At 45.6% G+C, this 27,146-nt stretch overlaps 2 protein-coding genes across 4 annotated transcripts in view; one reads left to right on the top strand and one right to left on the bottom strand.

Annotated features, from left to right (window-relative positions):
- The first annotated feature begins 2,665 nt into the window (after window positions 1-2,665).
- LOC112227577 (kelch repeat and BTB domain-containing protein 2) lies at window positions 2,666-13,188 on the top strand. 2 transcript variants are annotated; one of them, XM_042308713.1, is made up of 6 exons: window positions 2,666-3,345; window positions 6,290-6,527; window positions 6,617-7,179; window positions 10,370-10,535; window positions 10,791-11,024; window positions 11,281-13,188. In XM_042308713.1, exons 3-6 carry the CDS (start codon window positions 7,007-7,009, stop codon window positions 12,607-12,609), a joined length of 1,902 nt encoding a protein of 633 aa, XP_042164647.1. In that variant the 5' UTR covers window positions 2,666-3,345; window positions 6,290-6,527; window positions 6,617-7,006; the 3' UTR covers window positions 12,610-13,188. The 2 variants fall into 2 exon arrangements, with proteins under 2 accessions (XP_042164647.1, XP_042164646.1); XM_042308712.1 differs by having other exon boundaries at window positions 6,290-7,179.
- A 2,399-nt stretch (window positions 13,189-15,587) lies between these two features.
- LOC112227867 (AVL9 homolog (S. cerevisiase)) overlaps window positions 15,588-27,146 on the bottom strand; it is a 32,839-nt gene continuing 21,280 nt past the window's right edge. For both annotated transcript variants that reach the window (XM_024392836.2, XM_024392837.2), the window contains exons 15-16: window positions 17,616-17,704; window positions 15,588-17,382 (exon numbers count right to left, since the gene is read on the bottom strand). In XM_024392836.2, coding sequence (XP_024248604.1) covers window positions 17,252-17,382; window positions 17,616-17,704 — 220 coding nt within the window. In that variant the 3' untranslated portion in view covers window positions 15,588-17,251. The remainder of the gene's footprint in view (window positions 17,383-17,615; window positions 17,705-27,146) is intronic.

The raw sequence follows: 27,146 nt of genomic DNA, 5'->3' as shown, positions 1-27,146 counted from the left end.
CCTTTGAAATGCTCAGTCTGATCACATGGGTGTTAGGAAACAAATGTGAAGATATTTACATACAGAGCCCCGATTGGCTGATAGGTTGGTCTAGAGCCAATCCCCTTATTTACCAAGAGAGTTCTCATCTATATTTTTCGTAGATATCTATTTACCACCACAAACTGATGCAAGTACTAAGACCACACTAAACTAGCTGTAAAAGGCCATAAGCAAGTGTAACGGATGTGAAACGGCTAGCTTAGTTAGCGGTGCGCGCTAAATAGTGTTTCAATCGGTGACGTCACTTGCTCTGAGACCTTGAAGTAGTGGTTCCCCTTGCTCTGCAAGGGCCGTGGCTTTTGTGGAGCGATGGGTAATGCTTCGTGGGTGACAGTTGTTGATGTGTGCAGAGGGTCCCTGGTTCGCGCCCGGGTATGGGCGAGGGGACGGTCTAAAGTTATACTGTTACACAAGCAAGATAATCCTCACCCAGAAGTGGCGCTCCTCGTGGCCGGGGACTTTAATACAGGAAAACTTAAATCTGTTTTACCTCATTTCTACCAGCATGTCATACAAAAAACTCTTGACCATCTTTACTCCAGACACACAGAGACACGTACAAAGCTCTCCCTCGCCCTCCATTTGGCAAATCTGATCATAATTCTATCCTCCTGATTCCTGCTTACAAGCAAAAACTCAAGCAGAAAGTACCAGTGACTGGCTCATTAAGGAAGTGGTCTGATGACGTGGATGCTAAGCTACAGGACTGTTTTGCTAGCACAGAATGGAATATGTTCTGGGATTCATTCGATGGCATATCGATGGCATATCATATCGATGGTATACCACATCAGTCACCGGCTTCATCAATAAGTGCATCGACGATTTCGCCCCCACAGGGTCGTTACGTACATATCCCAACCAGAAGCCATGGATTACAGGCATCATCCGCACTGAGCTAAAGGCTAGAGCTACTTTCAAGGAGCGAGACACTAATCCGGACACTTATAAGAAATTCCGCTCCGCCCTCCGACGAACCATCAAACAGGCAAAACAGGACTACGGTTGAATCCTACTACACCGGCTCTGATGCTCGTTCTACATTGTAGAATAATAGTGAAGACAGCAAAAATATGAAATAACACATGTGGAATCATGAAGTAACTAAAAATGTGTTTAACAAATCAAAGTATGTTTAAGAAGGAAGAAGGAAAGAAATTCCAGAAATTAACTTTTAACAAGGAACACCGTTTAATTTAAACTGTTTGAGAGATCTCATGAAGCTGTTCTCAAAATGCTGATCTCAAAATGCCAAGAATGTGCAAAGCTGTCATCAAGGCAAAGGGTGGCAACTTTTGAAGAATCTCAAATAAAAAATATACTTTGATTTGTTTAACACTTTTTTGGTTAATAAATGATTTCATATGTGTTATTTCATAGTTTTGATGTCTTCACCATCATTCTACAATGTAGAAAATAGTAAAAATAAAGAAAAACCATGTAGAGTAGGTGTGTCCAAACTTTTGACTGGTACTGTGTATATATATATATATATATATATATATATAAAGTATTCAGACCCCTTGACCTTTTCCACATAATTTAACCTTTATTTAACTAGGCAAGTCAGTTATGAACAAATTCTTATTTACAATGACGGCCTACTCTGGCCAAACTCAGACGACGATAGGCCAATTGTGCGCTGCCCTATGGTACTCCCAATCACTGCAGTTGTGATACAGCCTGGAATCAAACCAGGGTCATCTGGAGGAAACCTGGCACCATCCCTATGGTGAAGCATGGTTGTGGCAGCATCATGCTGTGGGGATGTTTTTCTGCGGCAGAGACTGGGAGAATAGTCAGGATCGAGAGAAAGATGAACGGAGAAAAGTACAGAGAGATCCTTGATGAAAACCTGCTCCAGAGCGCTGAGGACCTCAGACTGGGGCGAAGGTTCACCTTCCAAAAGGACAATGACCCTAAGCACACAGGCAAGGCAATGCAGGAGTGGCTTCGGGACAAATCTCTGAATGTCCTTGAGTGGCCTTGACAGAGCCCGGACTTGAACCCGATCGAACATCTCTGGAGAGACCTGAAAATAGCGGAAAACATATCTGCAGAGGAGAATGGAAGAAACTCCCCAAATACAGGTGTACCAAGCTTGTAGCGTCATATCCAAGAAGATTTAAGTCTGTAATCGCTGCCAAAGGTGCTTCAACAAAGTACTAAGTAAATGGTCTGAATACATATGTAAATGTGATATTTGAGTATATATAGATTTTTTTTACATCTGTTTAATCAATTTTAGAATAAGGCTGTAAAGTAACAAAATGTGGAAAGGGTCAAGGGGTCTGAGTACTTTCAGATCATATTGTGACGAATGATGTGGGCCAGAAGGTCCATCCCCCCTACATGAAATTCCAGGCATTTTTCCTTCTTACACAAAAATGTCATTATCATAACCTCATAGTGTGGATATATCATTAAAAAAGTAGGAAAATACGTTTTTAACTGCACTGCCTCTTTAACCTATGTCACTGTTGTTTTAAGCCGACTTTGCCGTCGCCCGCACAGGACACCTGGCTCACGCCCGGGATGTCCCAGTTCCAAATCGAATGCAATCAACGCTAACCCGGTACACCCGGGGCATGTCCGGAGCATTAATATAATCCCCTAACTGAGACGGTTTTTGGGCGCGTGCCCAGTATCCTCATTTGGCCCCTGTTGTCTTGCGCGGCGCCTGCGTTGTCGAGAAAGGTTTCTTGCTGGTTGCCTCTCGCGGCCTTAATTGTGTAAATTCGGCTTCCGGAGGTAGATACTTTATGTAATAGCAAGAAAAGACCGGTCGGCATCGATTATTGCCTTAAATTAGCTAGTGTAAGGAAATATGTTTGTTGAATATCTTAACAGCCAAACATTACTAGAATGAGCTAGCTATGCAACGGTTGCTTGTTAGCCAGCTCACAGTCTAGTTAACGCCGACGTCTAAAACCTAGCTAACGAGCTTAGCAAATGCTAACCCTTCCTAGCTAGCGCTACGTTGCTTGCTTACGTTGGATACTGTTATTTACCTGCTTGCTTAGCTAGGTCTATGAGACTGCTGGAAACTATACGGACCTACCTCATCACTATAGTTAGGTAGCTGAATAATTTGGTTGGCAGGATATATGTGTGGGAGTAACGTTCATTCCCGAGTCCGGGCAAGAAGTACCCGGAAGGGACGCGCAACTGCCGCCTTTGTTGACGTATGATCAAGCTAACATTGATCAGAGACAACAGCCAATAGTTACAGCGATTAGACTGTGTGGGATCCGGCGATCAAGCTTTCAAGTCTAATTTGGGATAAATGGTTCGAAAAGAAAGGTGAGTAAGCTAACTAGTCTGTCATCAGTCACCACATCCACTGAAGGCCTGGCTTGCTTATCCATGTTTTGGATGGGGGGGGGGTCTGGGAAGTAGCTAGCTTGAAAATTGAGCAGTAACCCAGCCAACTAACGCTAGCTTGCTAACCTAGCCAGAATGTTTAGCTAGCTAACACCGACAAAGTAACGGTAACGTAGCTACTGTAACGTGATAACATTAACTAGCTAACCAGTTGAACTAATTTAGCTCTGTGTTTGAATTTGAATTATCACCATGGAATTAGTCACCAGGTTAGCCAATCAACTTCTAGCTTTTTTTTTTTTTTATTTTTTACTACTTGATGACCGTAATGTGGCCTAGCAGTAAGGATGTCCTGTAATACAGATAGTTAACATAGCTAACGTTAGTCACACAACTACTAGCTGGCTAGGCATTTTAATTATTGCCCAGTTTTCTAGAACTCCCACAAATAATTTGGTAACCGTTAAGAATTTTCAGCGCTCTAAAGTCAATAGATTGTCATCTTGTAGTCCTAAAAACCGGAAATGAGTTACCTCTTAAGTTCAGCCATTCCTATGGGGGAAATTAATGTATTTTTTGTGTTGTATAAACGTCGAAAATAAGTTGATGTTAACACAGGCTTATGAGTTCTTATAAGTTTTATTCTATGGTATAATAGCAGTCAACGTGCCCCTTATGAATTAGGAAGTCGTTACGTTTTTTGATTATACGAATGTTTCAAAATTCACCAAGTAACGTAAGCTGAAGGTTCTTATAGAACTAATTGTATATCTCCTAAGCCTGTGTTTACCACAACTTATTTTCGGTCATTATCCCAAAATCCTATTTCCCCATAGGCTTTGGCCAATCAGCCATGGTAGAGTTAGTGCCTACAAAAAGACGCCATTACTATTGCTCTCCATAGATTACAGATGGCACCTGTTAGCTGGCTATGCTAACGTTAGATGAGTTTGCTAATCAACCACTAGCTAGTTGGCTAACAGTAGTCAGGCAATTAGCTACCTACAATAAAATGTCTATCAGTACACAGGTGAAAGTAAGTCATATTTAGGTTAGCTAGCTTTATGTCCCATGTTGTGAGGAGAGCATAAAACACAAATCATTGGGCCAGTTCGTTTTGCATGGCTGGTGCACCAGATGGTTGGAGATTTCACTTAAACACGTGCTCCGAAACTACTGTCTGTCTTCAATTAGCCACAGGATCCCTAATTTGAAAACAACTGTTTTCTAGAAGCTGTGCTGCTCTATTTTTCACCTGTGAGCCAGCCCCTAGCAATTCGACTTGTCGCCAATGAGCTTCATCCCCTCGCCATTTAAGTGACATATAGTAAGATGCATACACAGCAGAGAGAGAGAGCAATAACATGGTGCAAATATCTACACACTTGTGGTTTAGTACGCAGTTTCAGGGATCACTTCTGGCTCGTCAGTGCTACTTTCAGAACTCCTGGTTAAAAAATATATGAAAGTACCATAGAAACTCTAAGGACTGATGGAATGGTCTAAAATGTGTGAACTCTGCCCACCTGGGGCACTGGGCCATCAAAAATAACTCACCCATTGGCAAGTGAAGTGAGATGGCTAACGTCATCAGCCTAGTAATAGTAGTACAGTGTTTTGTGGTCACCAATGTTGCCAGCTCGGGACTGTATGTACAGGTCCATGTTAATTTGTTGATCTTAGAAGAATGCTTACTTCACACTGTTGCCTTTCAAGATTGACGTAGGTAGCTAGCTATGTCAATGGATGGACAAATTGGCTATCATCAACACGTGGGCTAAAAGGGTTATTTAAGACTGCTGTGGCCATGTTCTTAATGACTAACCTCCAACCATGTCCCAGAGTGGAGAAATAACCGATAACAATGGTTGTCATTCAACTACTTCACATATTGAAGGCCTGATAATCTTTTGCCTTTCACATGTAGCCACCCATGTGGTTTACCTGGCTAAAATGCTATTTCTGTCACCAATTGCCCTTAGTTTGGCGTTGGTAGGACTGCATATAATGTAAGCTACATGACTTAAAGCCAATGTGATGGGTTGCTTTGATAGCATGGCAACATGCCAGAGATGGAGGCTGAAGTCATCCAGGATATGATTATGGATGGGTCCCAAATGGAACCATATTCCTTATTTATGAGATTACTTTTGACCTGGACCCATAGGACTCTGGTCTAAAGTAGTGCGTTATGTAGGGAATATGGTGTCATTTGGGACACACACAATGAGTGGCGGTAGCTTACAGCTCTGAAGTCACAGCCAAAAGCATGTTATGGGTCTTGATTTTTAGGTAGACTTTATGTAGTGCCCTGTTACCAACAAATTAATCTGACAGTTGGTTTTATCAGGGTCTCTCCCATTTTAATTGCTTGACAGACTGTCCGTCTGGCTGTCAGTGAGTGCAATGAGTCTCTCCAAGCGGCACCAGTGATGGGGGGGACCTGCCAGGGGAGACCAGATTGTTGACGATGCACTTTTCTCATGTGGAAGGGATTGGGGATGTGGGCTGATCTGACAGGCAGGGAGTGAGGAGAATGGTGGGGAGGAGGAGACTGTCTGCCTGAAAAGCAGATTCTCTGTTATTGGATGAAGTATTAGTCCTGCTATGTACTTAATGTTCCGTAGCATATCTCTGGAAAATGTTCTAAGTGATGAGATTAATATGTTAACCGGAAGTATTTCTACACAGAAATGTTGGGAACAACATGTTATTGTCTATCTGTCCTGTATCCCTCCCCTAGACTGTTATTCGCCGTTTGTTTGATGCATCCTATCCCCTACATAGTGCACTATTTTTGAACAGCTTGTCATGGGTCCCTGGTCAAGTGCTCTACATAGGGAGCAGCCCTGTTTTCTGTGTCCTGGGCCTGATCTGATCTATGGAAAGTGGTTTTATTGATTTGTTCTGTTCTGTGTTTCAGCTCAGCACTGATTTAGCTGCATCACTATCACCACCACAGCCAGTCTGCATCGCCTGTCCCCACTACCTCCATCCAGTCCCCTGTGCCTGCCTGTCTTGTCTGCTCTGAGAGAGACCGGTCTATCTGGGCTATACAGAGCAACGAAGAACAAACACAGCCGACATCGAAGCACCAGCACTGACTGGTTTTTGGCTCTAGAGACCACACCAAGGACTTAGACAGAGAGCCCAGTTGGAGGGTAACTTCCTGCGCCACTCTTAATTAACACTAAGAGGGGAACCAACCTGATTTTGATCACTCTGCATCCTGTCTTCTCTTCCATAACAGGGGAACAGAAGGAGGAGTTGCTACTTTAGTTTTTTTGCTGCAGAGGTCTTTATCCTGGTCCTGGGACACTGCGTATTGTTTTGGTCAACACCCCTGCTCTGTTCTGCCCTCCCGACATCAGCCAACAGTGGTGTCACAAAGCAGAGGGGTCTCTGTACCCTGTTGTCACTTTGATTTATTCTCGCACATTCCCCCCCCCCGGGTTGGTTTTGAGTCATCACCGCTGTCTGCCTGCCGACATCAGTCATCACAAAGCAGCGGGGTCTCTTTCTGTAGGAGTCTGCAGTAGCTTTTAGGTTATTTACCCCCCCCCCATTTGGTTTTGGAGCCCGGTTCTTTTACCGGCTGCTTGAACTGCTGAAACTGGGGCGCGATTCATGGGATGCAACCATGTCGGATCTCAGTGAGCGCAGGCCAGTTAACATGGACTACGCGGTCTCCCTGCTGGAGCAGCTCAACTTCTTCTATGAGCAGAAGTTACTGACTGATGTGGTGCTGCTGGTGGAGGACAACGAGTTCCCATGTCACAAGATGGTCCTGGCCACATGTAGCTCCTATTTCAGGTGAGTTAATGCCGTTCGCTGGTGCGCTGTTACCTGCGGAGTGCACCACTTTGAGTGCACCACTTTGAGTGCACCACTTTGAGTGCACCACTTTGAGTGCACCACTTTGAGTGCACCACTTTGAGTGCACCACTTTGAGTGCACCACTTTGAGTGCACCACTTTGAGTGCACCACTTTGAGTGCACCACTTTGAGTGCACCACTTTGAGTGCACCACTTTGAGTGCACCACTTTGAGTGCACCACTTTGAGTGCACCACTTTGAGTGCACCACTTTGAGTGCACCACTTTGAGTGCACCACTTTGAGTGCACTCTACTGTCACAAGATGGTCTTGGTCACATGTAGCTGCTATTTCAGGTGAGTCACTGTGGAGTCTTCTGGACTGCTCTGTTCAGCAGAATGTTATGTACAAGTACTACAGTTCAGCAGCTATGATGTAGACCTAGCCCTCGACCTGCCTGAGCAAGCCTGTTTGGGAACCCACTAAGTCACTCCTGGGCTGTGTCTGAAATGGAGACCTATTCCCTATATAGTGCACTTCTTACTACGTAAGGAACAAGGTGCCATTTGTGACTCACTCCTGGGCTTACTGTAGCATGTGTGTTTTGGGGAGATGGAACTGTGAAATGGTTGAGTTAGGTCTACATTTTGCTTTCCAGTATTCACCTGTGTTGGCAACATGACAAGCATTAGTCTGACACGCTTAGGATTAGGCTACACATACCATGTTCTCCCTGAAGTTATAGTGTGTGTTTCAAATGGTACCCTATTCCCTCTTTTATTGCCTTACTTTTGACCAGGCAGCATAGGGAATAGAGTGCCATTTGGGACACAGCCGTGGTCAAACCGTGTTTTGTTTTAAGAAATATAGAGATGTGTTACTGTTTGTCCCTTAAATGTCAGACCCTACTTCTCTGTTTTTCAGTTATTAATCACTATTTGGTGGTAGTAGAAGAATGACTCCACTTGAGTCTGTGGCTCAAGAGAAGGTAGGCCCAAGGGGCTCATTTAGAAGCACAACATGACATAGCTGAAGTGCAGCACTGCAGAGGAGATGATGCCTGGGCAACCCCAGACACCACATTGATTTATATTCAACGCAGGACAAGCTAGTTAATCTAGTAATATCATAAACTATGTGTAGATTGTTTTTCTATAAGTTTAATGCTAGCTTGCACATTACCTTGCCTCATTGCAGCCACAAGGTCCTTTTGACGCTGCGCTCGCGCAACAGGTGGTCAGCCTGCCACCAAGTTTCCTCATGGATTGCAATGTAATCGGCGTCCAAAAAGGCAGATTAATCGGTTGACCTCTAGGTAAGAGACTACGTGAATCAGGCCTTCATGGTGAAATTGCTGTAAAGAAACCACGACTAAAGGACTGCAATAAGAAGACTTGCTTGGGCCAAGAAACACGAGCAGTGGACAATAGACTGGTGGAAATCTGTCATGTCGGTCTGAATCGAAATTTGAGATTTTTGGTTACACCGACTGTATCTTTGTGAGACGCAGGGTAGGTGAACGGATGATCTCCACGTGAAGTTCCCACCATGAAGCATGGAGGTGGTGTGGGGGTGCTTAGCTTCTGACACTGTCTGTGATTTATTTAAAATTCAAGGCACACTTAGCCAGCATGGTTACCACAGCATTCTGCAGCGATACGCCATCCCACCTGGTTTGCGCTTAGTGTGACTATAATTCAATTTCAACAGGACAATGACCCAAAACAACTCCAGGCTGTGTATGGGCTATTTGATCAAGATGGAGTGCTGCATCAGATGACCTGGCTTCCACAATCACCTGACCTAAACCTAATTGAGATGGTTTGGGATGAGTTGGACTGCAGAGTGAAGGAAAAGCAGCCAACCAGTGCTCAGCATATGTGGGTTCTCTTTCAAGACTGCTGGAAAAGCATTCCAGGTTAAGCTGGTTGAGAGAATGACAAGTGTGCAAAGCTGTCATCAAGGCAAAGGGTGGCTACTTTTGAATAATCTAAAATAACACTTTTTGGTTACTACATGATTCTATGTTTCATAGTTTTGATGGCTTCACTATTCTACAATGTCATGTGTGTATATATAGTACCAGTCAAACGTGTGGCATTTCTTTATTTGTACTATTTGACAAGAGCTTATGTAGCCTAGTCTTTTGAACAGACGTTCCTAGTAAAGATCCAGCAGACACATTTACTGGCTGCTCTCCTCACACCCACCTATTCGTCCTCACCGATTCCCACGCACACCACTCGGTATCCGGTGACAACATGCAAAGCAGTTCCCCTCTTGGGTTCACAGAGGTATCCATTCTCTTGCTCTTGTCGTCGCACCCCCCGGAGGTGTCCCTTCTCTTCCTCTTGCCCCCCTCTCCTCCCTTTACCCTCCTTGCTGCAGTTAAAGGGGCCCGGGGGGGGGGCTCTGGCGTACTTATATTAGTAAGGGAACCCTTGTCACGCAGGCAAGCAGAGCCGGGTTGGTATGCGGGAGGGGTAAGCTAGTGACAGAGGATGCTTGCAAGGTTTTGTAATATCCAGCCCAGGACCCTGCTGTAAAGCAGCATAAACTCACAGGTTTTGGTGACATGTTTTTTTTAAAGGAGAAAGGCGGTGTCACAGACAGCTGTGTTGGTGTCAGGATGGCTTGGAGGCGGGGGGATACTAAGAGGGCTGGGACAAGGGCAGGGTATGCCAAGCTGGCTGGGGGGTTGAGCCACAGCGTGGAGGGAGCATGCTGTGGTCTGGTCACTGGGTCTAGTGCCTGAAGTCCAACTGGGGTTGTTGGGAGTCTGTTACCTACCTCTGTTTTATGCTGGATCCCCAGTCAGATAAACGGATGTTGTAGATCAATCCTAAACTCGTCCAAGGCCTCCCATGTTTTTTTTGCCCTAGCACTACACAGCTGATTCAAATGACCAAAGCTTGATGAGTTGGTTATTTGAATATAGCTGTGTAGTGCTCGGGGAAAAAAACAACGCATGGACCCAGAGGGGGCCTCAGGACCAATTTTGAGAAACCCTGTTGTAGATGACTGTCTGTCACGCTCGGTATCTGTCACAATACAAATGCGTTACTTCGCCTATAGCAGCAAAATACTGCTTTTAATGAAGATGTGAAATAGCTGACATCAACCATTTTGAAATGAACAACATTTTGATTAGCTGTCTGAGTACTGACTCATGTTTTCTCCCTCTCCAGGGCAATGTTTATGAGTGGTCTGTCTGAGAGTAAACAGACTAATGTTCACCTGAAGAACGTGGACCCTGCCACTCTCCAGATCATCATCACCTACGCCTATACAGGCAACCTGGCTATCAATGACAGCACCGTGGAGCCACTCTATGAGACCGCCTGCTTCCTACAGGTGTGGTACCAGTCTCCTATTTCTCCCCCCACTTCTGGGTCTCAACATTACTCTACTGATCTACAGAGGTAGACGTGTCCTGTCTTCATGAGTCTCATCACATCACTGACCCTCCTATTTCTGATCAGTGGACATTACTGGTGTGTGTGTATATGCCTAATTGAGTTGTGACTCTTAGTAATATAATCACAATGTTGATCTTGATGTTTTTCAAGCTGTAGCTATTTCTCTATAATACCCCCACCACCTGTCTAGGTAGAGGATGTGCTACTGCAGTGCAGGGACTACCTGGTGAAGAAGATCCATGCAGACAACTGTGTCCGGATGCTGAGCATCGGGGATCTGTTCTCCTGTGTGGAGCTGAAGCAGAGCGCCAAGCGCATGGTGGAACACAAGTTCCCCGTGGTCTACCGTCAGGAGGCCTTCCTACAGCTGTCCCATGAGTTGCTGGTTGACGTGCTGTGCTCAGACAACCTCAACGTAGAGAAGGTGGGTACACTTCTCTGGTTATACGTACCTAATGTACTTTCTACGTACTTAGAAATATTCCTACCGGTATGTATACTTTTTTTTTAACTTCGTCTTAATGTTGGTTCTATGTGTATTTCTTATCCCTGAGCTGTAAAGCAAATTACCCCTAGGGGATAAGAATACGGCTTCTGGCTACGCAAAATGACTGCTTGTAAAACTGATACTCATGGTGTTGTCACAATGTAGTATGTTTGATGTTTAAATATTATCTTAGGAGGAGACGGTGAGGGAGGCTGCCATGCTGTGGCTGGAGTATAACATGGAGGCTAGGTCCCAGTACCTGTCCTCAGTTCTCAGCCAGATCCGCATCGACGCTCTCTCCGAGGTGACTCAGCGTGCCTGGTTCCAGGGCCTACCGCCTAACGACAAGTCTGTCGTAGTGCAGGGCCTCTACAAGTCCATGCCCAAGTTCTTCAAACCCCGCCTTGGCATGACAAAGGAGGAGATGCTCATCTTCATGGAGGCCACGTCAGAGTGGCCATCTGACATGGGTCAGGTGATGGCGGGCCCCAACCACACGGTGGTGTGTTACAGCCCGCAGGCCGAGAAGGTCTACAAGCTCAGCAATCCGCCCGGCGACCTCCAGAAGGTTGGGACGCTCGTCACACCCGACAACGATGTGTTCATTGCCGGCGGGCAAATCCCGCTGAAGAACTCGATCGCCAACCACGGGAAAAGCGGCGGCAAGCAACAGGCAGTGTTCCGCTCAGTGGATAGCTTCTTCTGGTTTGACGCCCAGCAGAATGCCTGGGTGCCTAAGACGCCCATGCTGTGTGCCCGCATCAAGCCCTCTCTGGTCTACTGCGAGGGTTACATCTATGCCATCGGGGGGGACAACGTAGGCGGGGAGCTAAATAAACGTACCGTAGAACGCTATGACTGTGAGAAAGACGAGTGGGCTATGATGAGCCCCCTCCCTTGCGCCTGGAACTGGACCACGTCCGTAGCAGCCCACGACTGTATCTACGTGATGACCCATGACCTCATGTATTGCTACTTCCCTCGCGCTGACACCTGGGTAGAGATGGCCATGAGGAAGACAAGTCGCTGCTTCGCCTCCGCTGCCACCTTCGGTGACCTCATCTTCTACATTGGAGGGCTCCACGTTGTCTCCAACTCGGGCGTCCGCATGCCCACCAGCACCATCGACGGCTCCTCCGTCACCGTGGAGATCTACGACGTCGGCAAGAACGAGTGGCGCCTGGCCGCCAACATCCCTGCCAAGCGCTACTCGGACCCGTGCGTGCGGGCCGTGGTGCTCCTTGGCGCTCTGTGCATCTTCATGCGGGAGACTCACATGAACGAGCGCGCCAAGTACGCCATCTACCAGTACGACCTGGAGCTGGACCGCTGGTACCTCAAGCAGCCCGTGTCTGAGCGCGTGCTCTGGGACCTGGGGAAGGACTTCCGCTGCGCCGTGGGGAAGCTATACCCATCCTGTCTGGAAGAATCCCCGTGGAAACCACCCACCTACCTGTTTTCCCCCGACGGGGCTGAGGAGTTTGAGGTGGACGGGGAGATGGTCTCCCTCCCTCACATATAGCTCTTAACCTTCCACCTCTCTGCCCCCAAACGGAGTCCCCAAATTGCCCTCTGAACTCTGGGTGTGACGTGTCGAGGGATGGACCTGAAAGCCAGAGGGGTAGGTTTGATGTCTGTTCCAAAGGGATCTGAGCGCTACAAGGCTGTTCTGCTGGCTGGCTGTTGCTGACAAACAAGCTTATACAAAGCCTCAGACATTGAAAATATAGGAGAGAAACTAAAAAGTAATATGGGAAAAGTAGATTTGTTTTTTTCTTTTGTCCGTTGCAACTTCAAGTCTGTTATACTGTTTCTACAATGTGATAATTGAAAGTTGACTGATTTGTGATGATGCACTTACTGGCGAAAAGCTCCTTGGAATAACTGTACCAAAATCCTCCTGGTCTCCACCTCTTTCTCTCTATCACCACTGTTGTAAACCCACATCCATCTCTCCTAGGGACACGTGGTCTGTGTCCCAGCCATATGGTACCCTATTCCCTAAGTAGTGCACTAAATAGGTAATACGGTGCCATTTTGGGATGCTCCTAGTATAGGAACATACAGGGCCAAGTGTTGGGGGGTTCTAGGTGGTGACTGCAGGTCCAGTCACTACCTGTTTTTTTTTTTTTTTTTTTTTTTCTTCACCTCTGCTCCAGACACACAACCCCCTGCCTCTCCCCTCACTCCTCTAGTCCCCTGCTCACACTAACGCCACTCAAGCCCCTGCCTCTCCTCCTCCTAGTCCCCTGCTCACACTAACGCCACTCAAGCCCCTGCCTCACTCCTAGTCCCCTGCTCACACTAACGCCACTCAAGCCCCTGCCTCTCCCCTCACTCCTAGTCCCCTGCTCACACTAACGCCACTCAAGCCCCTGCCTCTCCCCTCACTCCTAGTCCCCTGCTCACACTAACGCCACTCAAGCCCCTGCCTCACCCTCCTCCTAGTCCCCTGCTCACACTAACGCCACTCAAGCCCCTGCCTCACTCCTCTAGTCCCCTGCTCACACTAACGCCACTCAAGCCCCTGCCTCACTCCTCTAGTCCCCTGCTCACACTAACGCCACTCAAGCCCCTGCCTCACCCCTCAGTCCCCTGCTCACACTAACGCCACTCAAGCCCCTGCCTCTCCCCTCACTCCTAGTCCCCTGCTCACACTAACGCCACTCAAGCCCCTGCCTCTCCCCTCACTCCTCTAGTCCCCTGCCTCTCCCCTGCCTCACTCCTCTAGTCCCCTGCTCACACTAACGCCACTCAAGCCCCTGCCTCTCCCCTCCTCCTCTAGTCCCCTGCTCACACTAACGCCACTCAAGCCCCTGCCTCTCCCCTCACTCCTCTAGTCCCCTGCTCACACTAACGCCACTCAAGCCCCTGCCTCACTCCTCTAGTCCCCTGCTCACACTCAAGCCCCTGCCTCTCCCCTCACTCCTCTAGTCCTCTGCTCACACTAACGCCACTCAAGCCTGCCTGTCTCTCAGGCTGTGTGTGTCCCAAATGGCACCTGACTCACTACTTTTGACTAGGGCGCAAAGGGCCACCATAGGCTTGTTAAGCTGGCACTGTGGCGCTCTTGCCAAAAGTAGCGTCCTATATAGGGTTCCATTTGGGAGGCATCCTTAGTCAATCTCTCTGGACACAGGTCTTCCACAGAGCCAGCCAGCGGTTTACAGAACGGAGCTCACCCTAACCAACCGCCATCTCATCGTCGTGATGGGAGGTTTTATGCCGGCTCTTTATTTTTGACAAGCGCGGGTCTCTGCAACAACACACGCCTCCTTCACGCTATCTCAATACTCTCATCAACTATAGATTTTTGGGCTCATGCATTTAAAAAAATATATAAATTCCCCCTAAGCTGCTGAAATATATATAAAAATATATATTTTTCATGTTTAAAAAAAGAAACTGTTTTAGTGTGGGGGAAAACAACCAGGTTCTATTTTGTATTAGTATTTTTTTATTTTAAATCAGACATTACTGTAGTGTGATTGTGTTTAGGTATCCACCCCCCATCAGATTATTTTCTTGTGTGAAATACTGAGGAATCTTGCTGCTGATTGGGTCTGGGAAGGAGGGCTGGCCCAGTGCTGTTGCTATGGAAATTGTCCAGGCAACCACTAGCGGTAGTGGAGAACGACTGGAGGGTGGTATGGGAGGGAAGGAGCGGACGGAGCTGCTTCATGGTTCCTACCTTAAACATGAGCACAGGTGCTTCATGACAAACCTTACTAGCATGTTTGGCTGCATCATGTTCCTTTGGCACTGTATTTTGAATGAACGTTAATTTATTAAAAAACATACCAAAACGTTCTCGAAAACAATGACTTGTTATTGACACATGTTTACCTGTTAATCCAGTCTGCTCACAATTACAGATTTAGCCTATTTACATTTTCAGTTAGTTATACAACCATGGGACCTATTATGCCTGCTTAAAATAGTTGTCCCATTTGTTGCCTGACCTAAAAGGCATCCACAGAAGCCCTGTCAGTACCACCTCTGAATAGCTATAACTGGAGCTGGTTGCTTCACAAATGGCAACCTATTCCATACAGGGACTAGGGTGCCATTTGGGACAGCTGCTGAAGCCAAACAAACATCCCTCTACTGCTCTGCCTCCTCCCCCTCCCCACCCATAGCTTTTGAGCTGATAATCTGAAAGTCATCCGTGAGGTCCCTGGGTTCGCGTGTGCATGCGATGTTATTGAACTGAGGCACGTGGCTGCAGCCTGTTTTTGTCCGGTAGACCCTGCTACCACATGTCCTGATACACCCCCTCTACGGTCTTTTGTTTGGCTGACCTACATACAGTATGACCAGACCATGAATATCTCACACTCTTCAACAGAAGCTTACAGATACTTTTTTAATCTCTTTTGTAGTACTTTTGCTGTAAGCTTATGGAAAGCACTTTTTTTTTTTTTAGGGACAGATGAGGCTGATTTCCAGCTGTTAAGTACAGAAGCTATGAGAAAGTAGTTGTCTTTTCAGTAAAGGGCAGACTGTTTTTCATATTTAATGCAGCATAAATTAACTTTACAATTTAGAATATTTTCAAAACAATGTCAGGTGAAAAAAATTATTACAGACTTGTGATTTTCAGAGTTCAAATGAAGCATAGACTTTAGTTTAAAAGTCAAGACAGGAGATGATGGTTCAGACAGCCGGCAAAGATGTTATTACAGTTTAAAAACTGGACCTGGGCCCATGTCTAAACGTCTGAGTACGAGTGCTGATTTAGGATCAGTCTGGCCTTTTAGATCGTAATTGATAAGGTTATATGGGATCCTAGATCAGCACTCTTACTCCAACTTTTAGTGGATACAGTCCCAGAGCTCAAAGATCATGCCTACTAAATATATATATATACACACACTTTTCTAAATGTTAACCTAATCCAACAACTTCAATACAAACAGTTGGGGGGGAAGTACTATAATCATCTCAAAGTAACAAGTATAGGCTAAGAGAGTACATAGAAATATAATCTTTCCTATGTTTTGGTAGTGCGCTTTCTAGGGAATAGGTTTAAAGAGCCTTAGTCAAAAGTAGTGACCTATATAGGGAATATGGTGCCATTTCAGATGCACGGTAGAGATTGGTTCCAGTCGTGTCGAGAGAGGGAAAACACTTATGTACAAGTCCAACAAACTATATACAACTAATAAATGAGTTATCCCATACTCCATCTTTATAAAAGTTCTATTACATGTATAGTGCGGACATGAGGAAAAAGATAAAAAGCAGTTCTGTTATACTGTTTGTCATTCCTTCAGGTTATGTTCCAAATGGCACCCTCTTCTCTTTATAGTGCACTACTATAGACCAGGGACCGGTCAAAAGTAGTGCACTATGGTAAGGGTTCCATTTGGGACACGCACATAGGTTGTCTGTCCTGTCCAGTAATCCGAGAATAACTTGCTCATTTACTGTAACACAGCTTCCAGCCAGCAATGCACTGGTTTCACACTTTCAGTACAGTTTGGATAAAACACAAAAGGTCTTCCACCACACAGAAAAACACACTGAAATCTGAAGCTCTGAGCATATGTCTGTTTAGCACAAGTGGCTATTCCTCTCATCTGTCCTCCATGCTGGAGCAGTTGTAACCTGGGGATGGAGGGGAGAGGGTACTGCAGACCAGGGTTACATCCTAAATGGCATCTATTCTTAGTGCACTACTTATCACCAGTACCTTATGGGCCCTGGTCAAAAGTTGTGAACTACATAGGGAATCATTTACAAACAAAGACCTGGATCCCTCTGCTGTATTGTGGTATCCCATCAGAGGCCTGAAACAAATCCTTCATAAAATAAAACCTATCCTGCCCACCTGACCCCGGTTCCTTCTGTAACTAGCTGGTTCTGAAAGGAAAAGGGAGAGGAGGAGTGTGTCACGTCGCATCTTGTCTCCTCGCCGCCTCAACTGGATTGGAGGTCACTGTCCAAGATCCCTCCCCTCTGACCTTCTCCAATAGGGTTTGAGAAGGAGCTCAGGAGAAAGGATGCGAGGAATCAAGGAAAGATGAATTGAGCGACACTCTGGGAAGGACCGTTGGAGGGAGTTAGGTTAGGGTATCCTCAGCTCCTAGGCTTAACTCATGTTGGCTAAAGCCTGTGACAGAGGCTAAGGCTAGGTTAGGAGGCAGGCAGCAGGTAGGTGGTCAAGGCTCGGTAGGTGACTGAGGCTCAGGGGAGGCTGCGGGAGTGGCTAAAATAGCAGGCTGGGCCAACGTAGAGAACCAGGACGACATGGCTGACTTAGCACTGGTTAACACTCCACCCACCGACTGACCTGGAGGATGGAGACAGGAGGGATTGTGGATAAGATATACAGTTCTGTACTGAACAATACATTTCTTAGAAATTAATTGATGAAAACAAAGCCATCCGGGAGTGAATGTTAGTTAGCAGTACTCTGTGTTGACTATTTTTGAAGGCCAGTTTCCTGGACTACAAATCCTTCACAGGTGGCTTAATTTGAGTCTGGGGAAAAGGTTGGTTAGAGAGACTGACTGTCGGTCTCACCTACTGCCTTCCCGGTCTGCACGACACTTCGACTGGTGGTGATCACAGCTGCTCCAATTTTCTTCCCCCGTTCGCTGTTCTGCACCGAGCTGAAATTCAGCGAGAGAAAAGAAAAAGGGCTATTCAGTCACGACCAACCATGTTGCACCCAGAAAGAAACCCTGGGTAGCAGTGACATGTTTCTACAACCTGTTGTCGTACTGCATAACTCTGCAGATGTAGAGAGAGAGTTACTGTCACCGGTGGTCGAATCTAAGTATCCAAACCAAGCCAACCTGAGACTAGAGCAGCCAGAGAGTGTCCGCTTGTTGTCCCGGGTACATTTCACAACATACACACAAATAAATCCAGCCTGGCTGTCTCTTTTTAAAATTACCCAGATGTCAACACACACATTACAGTCCCAAGAGGGTCAGCAGTCCTGGTCAAATGATTGGATAGATATAAGCATTCTCTTCTTACTAACCTCGGTGACAAGAGGATAGATAGCATTACTGCAATACCTAGCTTCACCTTGCCTTCTGATTGGCTAGGTAGAAGGTTTTCGCTATATTGCTTAGACCTATCCAATCCTCTCAGATCTAGGGACTAGGGGTCTATTTGGAACTCAGCTGTGGTGTCCCGTGACTCTGGCATCAACATCAGTGCCCTTTGTGAGCCCCTCCCTACCTGGCACCTCTTATGGTTGGCACTAGCACCAAGGGACTTCTACACTACATACTGTACAGGATACTGTCAGTCACAGTACACTAGGTACAGGATACAGTCACAGTACACTACGTACAGGATACAGTACTCTATGTACAGGATACTGTCACAGTACACTAGGTACAGGATACAGTCACAGTACACTACGTACAGGATACAGTACTCTATGTACAGGATACAGTCACAGTACACTACGTACAGGATACAGTCACAGTACACTAGGTACAGGATACAGTCACAGTACACTACGTACAGGATACAGTACTCTACGTACAGGATACAGTACACTACGTACAGGATACAGTACACTACGTACAGTTACAGTACACTACGTACAGTTACAGTACACTACGTACAGTTACAGTACACTACGTACAGGATACAGTCACAGTACACCACGTACAGTCACAGTACACTACGTACAGGATACAGTACACTATGTACAGGATACAGTCACAGTACACTACGTACAGGATACAGTCACAGTACACTACGTACAGGATACAGTACTCTATGTACAGGATACAGTCACAGTACACTACGTACAGGATACAGTCACAGTACACTACGTACAGGATACAGTACTCTATGTACAGGATACAGTCACAGTACACTACGTACAGGATACAGTCACAGTACACTACGTACAGGATACAGTACACTACGTACAGGATACAGTTGCAGTACACTACGTACAGGATACAGTCACAGTACACTAGGTACAGGATACAGTCACAGTACACTAGGTACAGGATACAGTCACAGTACACTACGTACAGGATACAGTACTCTATGTACAGGATACAGTACACTACGTACAGGATACTGTCACAGTACACTAGGTACAGGATACAGTCACAGTACACTACGTACAGGATACAGTACACTAGGTACAGGATACAGTCACAGTACACTAGGTACAGGATACAGTCACAGTTACACTACGTACAGGATACAGTCACAGTACACTACGTACAGGATACAGTACACTATGTACAGGATACAGTCACAGTACACTACGTACAGGATACAGTCACAGTACACTACGTACAGGATACAGTACTCTATGTACAGGATACAGTCACAGTACACTACGTACAGGATACAGTCACAGTACACTACGTACAGGATACAGTACTCTATGTACAGGATACAGTCACAGTACACTACGTACAGGATACAGTCACAGTACACTACGTACAGGATACAGTACACTACGTACAGGATACAGTTGCAGTACACTACGTACAGGATACAGTACGCTATGTACAGGATACAGTCACAGTACACTACGTACAGGATACAGTACACTACCTACAGGATACAGTACACTACGTACAGGATACAGTACACTACGTACAGTTACAGTACACTACGTACAGGATACAGTACACTACGTACAGTTACAGTACACTACGTACAGGATACAGTCACAGTACACTACGTACAGGATACAGTACACTACGTACAGGATACAGTACACTACGTACAGTTACAGTACACTACGTACAGGATACAGTCACAGTACACTACGTACAGGATACAGTACACTACGTACAGTTACAGTACACTACGTACAGGATACAGTTGCAGTACACTACGTACAGGATACAGTACGCTATGTACAGGATACAGTCACAGTACACTACGTACAGGATACAGTACGCTACGTACAGGATACAGTTACAGTACACTACGTACAGGATACAGTACACTACGTACAGGATACAGTCACAGTACACTACGTACAGGATACAGTACGCTATGTACAGGATACAGTCACAGTACACTACGTACAGTTACAGTACACTATGTTCAGGATACAGTCGCAGTACACTACGTACAGTTACAGTACACTATGTACAGGATACAGTCACAGTACACTACGTACAGGATACAGTACGCTATGTACAGGATACAGTCACAGTACACTACGTACAGTTACAGTACACTATGTACAGGATACAGTACACTACGTACAGGATACAGTACGCTATGTACAGGATACAGTCACAGTACACTACGTACAGTTACAGTACACTACGTACAGGATACAGTACACTACGTACAGGATACAGTACGCTATGTACAGGATACAGTCACAGTACACTACGTACAGTTACAGTACACTACGTACAGGATACAGTCACAGTACACTACGTACAGGATACAGTACGCTACGTACAGGATACAGTCACAGTACACTACGTACAGTTACAGTACTCTACGTACAGTATACAGTCACAGTACACTATGTACAGTTACAGTACAGTACTCTACGTACAGTATACAGTACACTACGTACAGTTACAGTACACTACGTACAGGATACAGTACGCTATGTACAGGATACAGTCACAGTACACTACGTACAGTTACAGTACACTACGTACAGTATACAGTACGCTACGTACAGGATACAGTTACAGTACACTACGTACAGGATACAGTCACAGTACACTACGTACAGGATACAGTACACTACGTACAGGATACAGTCACAGTACACTACGTACAGGATACAGTCACAGTACACTACGTACAGGATACAGTACGCTATGTACAGGATACAGTCACAGTACACTACGTACAGTTACAGTACACTATGTTCAGGATACAGTCGCAGTACACTACGTACAGTTACAGTACACTATGTACAGGATACAGTCACAGTACACTACGTACAGGATACAGTACGCTATGTACAGGATACAGTCACAGTACACTACGTACAGTTACAGTACACTATGTACAGGATACAGTACACTACGTACAGGATACAGTACGCTATGTACAGGATACAGTCACAGTACACTACGTACAGTTACAGTACACTATGTACAGGATACAGTACACTACGTACAGGATACAGTACGCTATGTACAGGATACAGTCACAGTACACTACGTACAGTTACAGTACGCTATGTACAGGATACAGTTACAGTACACTACGTACAGTTACAGTACACTATGTACAGGATACAGTACACTACGTACAGGATACAGTACGCTACGTACAGGATACAGTCACAGTACACTACGTACAGTTACAGTACTCTACGTACAGGATACAGTACACTACGTACAGTTACAGTACACTACGTACAGGATACAGTACGCTATGTACAGGATACAGTCACAGTACACTACGTACAGTTACAGTACACTACGTACAGTATACAGTACGCTACGTACAGGATACAGTTACAGTACACTACGTACAGGATACAGTCACAGTACACTACGTACAGGATACAGTCACAGTACACTACGTACAGGATACAGTACGCTATGTACAGGATACAGTCACAGTACGCTATGTACAGGATACAGTTACAGTACACTACATACAGGATACAGTACACTACATACAGGATACAGTCGCAGTACACTACGTACAGGATACAGTTACAGTACGCTATGTACAGTTACAGTACACTACGTACAGGATACAGTGACAGTACGCTACGTACAGGATACAGTACGCTACGTACAGGATACAGTACGCTACGTACAGGATACAGTACGCTACGTACAGGATACAGTACGCTACGTACAGGATACAGTACGCTACGTACAGTCACAGTACACTACGTACAGTTACAGTACACTATGTACAGGATACAGTGACAGTACGCTACGTACAGGATACAGTACGCTACGTACAGGATACAGTACGCTACGTACAGGATACAGTACGCTACGTACAGGATACAGTACGCTACGTACAGGATAGTCACAGTACACTACGTACAGTTACAGTACACTATGTACAGGATACAGTGACAGTACACTATGTACAGTTACAGTACACTATGTACAGGATACAGTCACAGTACACTACGTACAGTTACAGTACACTACGTACAGGATACAGTACGCTTTGTACAGGATACAGTTACAGTACACTATGTACAGGATACAGTCACAGTACACTATGTACAGGATACAGTACACTATGTACAGGATACAGTGACAGTACACTATGTACAGTTACAGTACACTACGTACAGGATACAGTCACAGTACACTACATACAGTCACAGTACACTACGTACAGGATACAGTCACAGTACACTACGTACAGGATACAGTCACAGTACACTACGTACAGGATACAGTCACAGTACAGCTGAAGAGAATGGACTTCTGTACTGTAGCCTTGTTCACACTGCAGGCTTAATGCTCAAATCAGTTCTGTTTTTCAAATCCGTTTTGGAATACAAGTGACCAATGTTCCCTCTAAGCTGCACGCGTGCGCGGCCACGCAGAACAAATGCTCCTGACGAACAGCTGTTGTGCTGACGTTGCTTCCAGAGGCAATTTGGCACTCGGTAGTGAGTGTTGCAACCGAGAACCACTTAACAATAACATCACTTACAGTTGACCGGGGCAGCTCTAGCAGGGCAGACATTTGACTTACTGACTTGTTGGAAAGGTGGCATCCTATGTCGGTGCCACGTTGAAAGTCACTGAGCTCTTCAGTAAAGCCATTCTACTGCCAATGTTTGTCTATGGAGATTGCATGGCTGTGTGCACGATTTTATACACCTGTCAGTAACGGGTGTGGCTGAAATAGCCGAATCCACTAACTCCACATACTTTTGTTTATATAGTGTATCTGTGTGTGTACGGTGTGGGTATGTGAGTGCATGTGCTTGTGTAGTCCACCATGTAGGGAACAGGATGGCATTTGGGAGACACCCTCCATCTCTGTCCCAGTCTCTGCAGCACCACAGACTGTGAACGTCAGTGACAAACCACAGCCTTGTTGCTGTTGCACACGGGACAGGACACCAGACCCCATTTACCTCTCTCATAGCCTCCAGTGGTGGTTGCTAGGAGCCTGGGCGACAGAGTGACACCAATCCAGTGTCCGAGCTCGGACACCGGCCCGACCACACAGACAGGCCCAACCTTCACTGCCTGACCCAAATAAACAGCCATGTAGGTCCAGCCCAGCCCGCTCACAATAAAACAGATCCCCCTTTATGTCTCAAATGGCACCCTATTCCCTACATAGCCCTATGGCCCCTGGTCAAAAGTACTGCGCTGTAGAGGGAATAGGGTGCCATTTGAAACGCAACCGTCTGTTGGCACGGCAACGGTCGGCAGCCAGCCATGGACTCCGCTGTGCTTGCTGCAGGGCCGGCACAAAGTCATGCAGTCACGTGGCTTTGTTTTCAAAAACACATCTCTGTCTCTCTATGAGTGGAGCGCTCGTTGTTGGCAACAAGAGATAACAGATGAATAGGAGAGCTGTGATGAACCTAACAGTATAATACAGACTCAATATTCACCACTCTCTCTCACCAGGACGTCAAGCAGATTTGTTTTCTCGTTTTCAGAGAGAGAGTAAAATAGAGAGGGGTATGAGGAAAGAAGCCAGCTAGGACCTGGTTAGGACAAAGACTGGTCATTGTGTGAGGTGAAACTGAGTGACAGGACCAAGAGGAAAGAAAATAACTCTGTTTCTCCCGCTCTTTGTTGACCACCCTTCTAGCCTACCCAAAGACCTGAATACAAAGCCCTTACACCCCTACCACCCCCCTAGACTCCATGTTTATTGATGCAGGGAGAGAGGAAATAGGGAAAGAGAGTTCCACTGTCATTGAGTGATGAGGGAAACAAGGAAGCTTGCTGACTGGTGGACGGACGGGGTCTGACTGGGGGGCCCTGATGACTGACGGCTCCACTGACCAATTAGGGCACACGAAAATTCAGTATGGGACGAGATGTTTCGAAACAGAATGAAATGGGATGGTACTACCTGGATTTGGTCCAATAAGAACGGTTAAAAATGTTTTGGTACGTTTTGCCCTACTGAACAGTACCCTCGGTTTTATTTTGTCCATCTGTCAGTGACGAGAGGGAAGCCTCACACAAATGTCATTAAACACCTGACTCTTTCACACAAGACAGTCACAGTGGGAGGGAAGTAGAGTCACACACACACACAGATCGTGAGACATGCCGAATACCACAGTGTTCCTGTGTAGAAAGGAACCCAGGCTGCTCTTATACAAAGTGAATGAAGCAGGAAATGAGTTTCATTTATTCCTTAAGAGCTTACATGGCCAACTGCCAAATTCCCTGTCCGACGGGTGAGTCCCATATTCCCTACATAGCGCACGCCTAGGGGCCTGGTTAAAAGTAGTGCACTTTATAGGGAATATGGAGCCATTTGGGATGCAGTTTCTGACTCTACATCCAGCCTGCTATATCCAGAGATTACCATGCAGGGGGTGTAACACCCATACTCCCCTTCAGCACCTTGACTGCATGCCAAATGGCACGCTATTCCCTACATAGTGCCCTACTTTTGACCAGAGTCCTATGGAAAATTCACCGTACAAAAGGCATGCTTTTCCATTCCTTTGGAAAGTTGGCCTATATATGCAACCGCTTCATTGTGTGAGTTACACTATCAAACCAAACTTTGTCACATGCGTTGAAGACAACAGGTGTAGACTGTGAAATGCATATACAGATAGATAAACCTGTTGCATTTTATTCCGTGGCAGGGATTTTAAGTGAGCTGATACTCATCGCCACGAAGCTTCAGTAACGTACATCAAATATAAGAGAGTTTGCCACTCTCGCTCCACCGCTCAGAGGAGTTGAGGAGGATTTTCAACAGCGCCCCAGTAACGTACATCAAATATAAGAGAGTTTGCCACTCTCGCTCCACCGCTCAGAGGAGTTGAGGAGGATTTTCAACAGCGCCCCAGTAACGTACATCAAATATAAGATAGTTTGCCACTCTCGCTCCACCGCTCAGAGGAGTTGAGGAGGATTTTCAACAGCGCCCCAGTAACGTACATCAAATATAAGATAGTTTGCCACTCCTGCTCCACCGCTCAGAGGAGTTAAGGAGGATTTTCAACAGCGCCCCAGTAACGTACATCAAATATAAGAGAGTTTGCCACTCTCGCTCCACCGCTCAGAGGAGTTGAGGAGGATTTTCAACAGCGCCCCAGTAATGTACATCAAATATAAGAGAGTTTGCCACTCTCGCTCCACTGCTCAGAGGAGTTAGAGGATTTTCAACAGCACCCCAGTAACGTACATCAAATATAAGAGAGTTTGCCACTCTCGCTCCACCGCTCAGAGGAGTTAAGGAGGATTTTCAACAGCGCCCCAGTAACGTACATCAAATATAAGAGAGTTTGCCACTCTCGCTCCACCGCTCAGAGGAGTTGAGGAGGATTTTCAACAGCGCCCCAGTCTGTTTGTTTGTTTGCCATTACGTCAGAGTTCACAGGGGTTGTGCATGTCGCTGAATAGCGAAGGGGAAAGAGAGAGAACCCATATAGTACCACCAAGCAGATCTCCCCATATTCTCACCATAAAGCTATCAATAGAGAAGTTACGGATGAAGACAACACGTAGCCTGTGTCCCAAATGGCATCCTATTCCTTATGTGCACTATTTAGGGAGTAGGGTGCCATTTGGGAGGAGTATGGAATGTAACCTTAGAGGCAGGGTTGGAGATAAGGACCTGGGACAGTCAGCATACGGCGGGATCACATTTCCTCTGCACTTTCTGTAACTTAAACCCCCCCCCAAAGACAGCCAGCAAGGGTTTTTGAGAATGAACCTCTCATCATTAATGTAGAGAGTTAAATAAGAGACCTGGTGTCTTTCTTTATTACCATCACAAGCAGGGAACAGCAATTAGTAGCTTAGTACTCTATGAAATAGTGTGACTGCAGTGAAACATAGCAACTAGTGCCTTCAGAAAGTTTTCATACCCCTTGACTTACACATTTTGTTGTGTTACAGCCTGAATTTAAAATGGATTACATAAATGTTTTTCTCATCAATCTACACACAATACCCCATAACGACAAATTGAAAATATGTTTTTAGAAAATGTTGATAAATGTATTTCAAATTAAATACAGAAATATCACATTTACATAAATATTCACACCGGAGTCAATACTTTGTGAAAGCATCTTTGGCAGCGATTACAGCTGTGAGTCTTTCTGGCTTTCTAAGAGCTTTGAACACCTGCATTGTGCCACATTTGCCCATTATTATTTTCAAAATTCTTCAAGCTCTGTCAAGTTGGTTGTTAATCATTACTAGACAACCATTTTCAGGTCTTGCCGTAGAGTTTCAAGTAGATTTAAGTAAAAAGTGTAACTCGACCACTCAGCAACATTCACTGTCTTCTTGGTAAGCAACTCCAGTGTAGATTTGGCCTTGTGTTTTAGGTTATTGTCCTGTTGAAAGGTGAATTCATTTCCCAGTGTCTGGTGGAAAGCAAACTGAACCAGGTTTTCCTCTAAGATTTTGCCTGTGCTTAGTTCCATTCCATCTATTTTTTTATTCTGCAAAACTCACCAGTCTTTAACGATTACAAGCATACCCATAACATGATGCAGCCACCACTATGCTTGAATATATGGAGAGTGGTACTTGGTAATGTGTTGTACTGGATTTGCCACAAACATACACTGCATACGGAAAGTATTCAGACCTCTTTACTTTTTCCACATTTTCTTACGTTACAGCCTAATTCTAAAATTGTTTTTATTTTTTTATTCCCTCAATCTACACACAATACCCTATAATGACACAGCAAAAACAGGTTTTTAGAAAGTTAAGCAAATTAATAAAAAACTGAAATATCACATAAGCATTCAGACCCTTTACTCAGTACTTTGTTGAAGCACCTTAGCAGCGATTAGAGGCTGGAGTCTTCTTAGGTATGACGCTACAAGCTTTGCACCTGTATTTGGGGAGTTTCTTACATTCTTCTCTGCAGATCCTCTCAAGCTCTGTCAGGTTGGATGGGAAGCATTGCTGCACA

Source organism: Oncorhynchus tshawytscha, linkage group LG29 (genome assembly GCF_018296145.1).
Source record: "Oncorhynchus tshawytscha isolate Ot180627B linkage group LG29, Otsh_v2.0, whole genome shotgun sequence".
NCBI lineage: Eukaryota > Metazoa > Chordata > Actinopteri > Salmoniformes > Salmonidae > Oncorhynchus > Oncorhynchus tshawytscha.
The sequence above is the reverse complement of the archived record's forward strand: the minus strand, read 5'-3'. Positions and strand labels throughout refer to the sequence as shown.

Excerpts from the sequence above, each read along its gene's own strand:
- LOC112227577 (XM_042308713.1), top strand. The coding sequence starts at position 7,007 with ATGTCGGATCTCAGTGAGCGCAGGCCAGTTAACATGGACTACGCGGTC. Across the intron at positions 7,180-10,369 it reads ACATGTAGCTCCTATTTCAG|GGCAATGTTTATGAGTGGTC; the intron begins GTGAGTTAATGC and ends CTCCCTCTCCAG. Across the intron at positions 11,025-11,280 it reads ACAACCTCAACGTAGAGAAG|GAGGAGACGGTGAGGGAGGC; the intron begins GTGGGTACACTT and ends ATATTATCTTAG.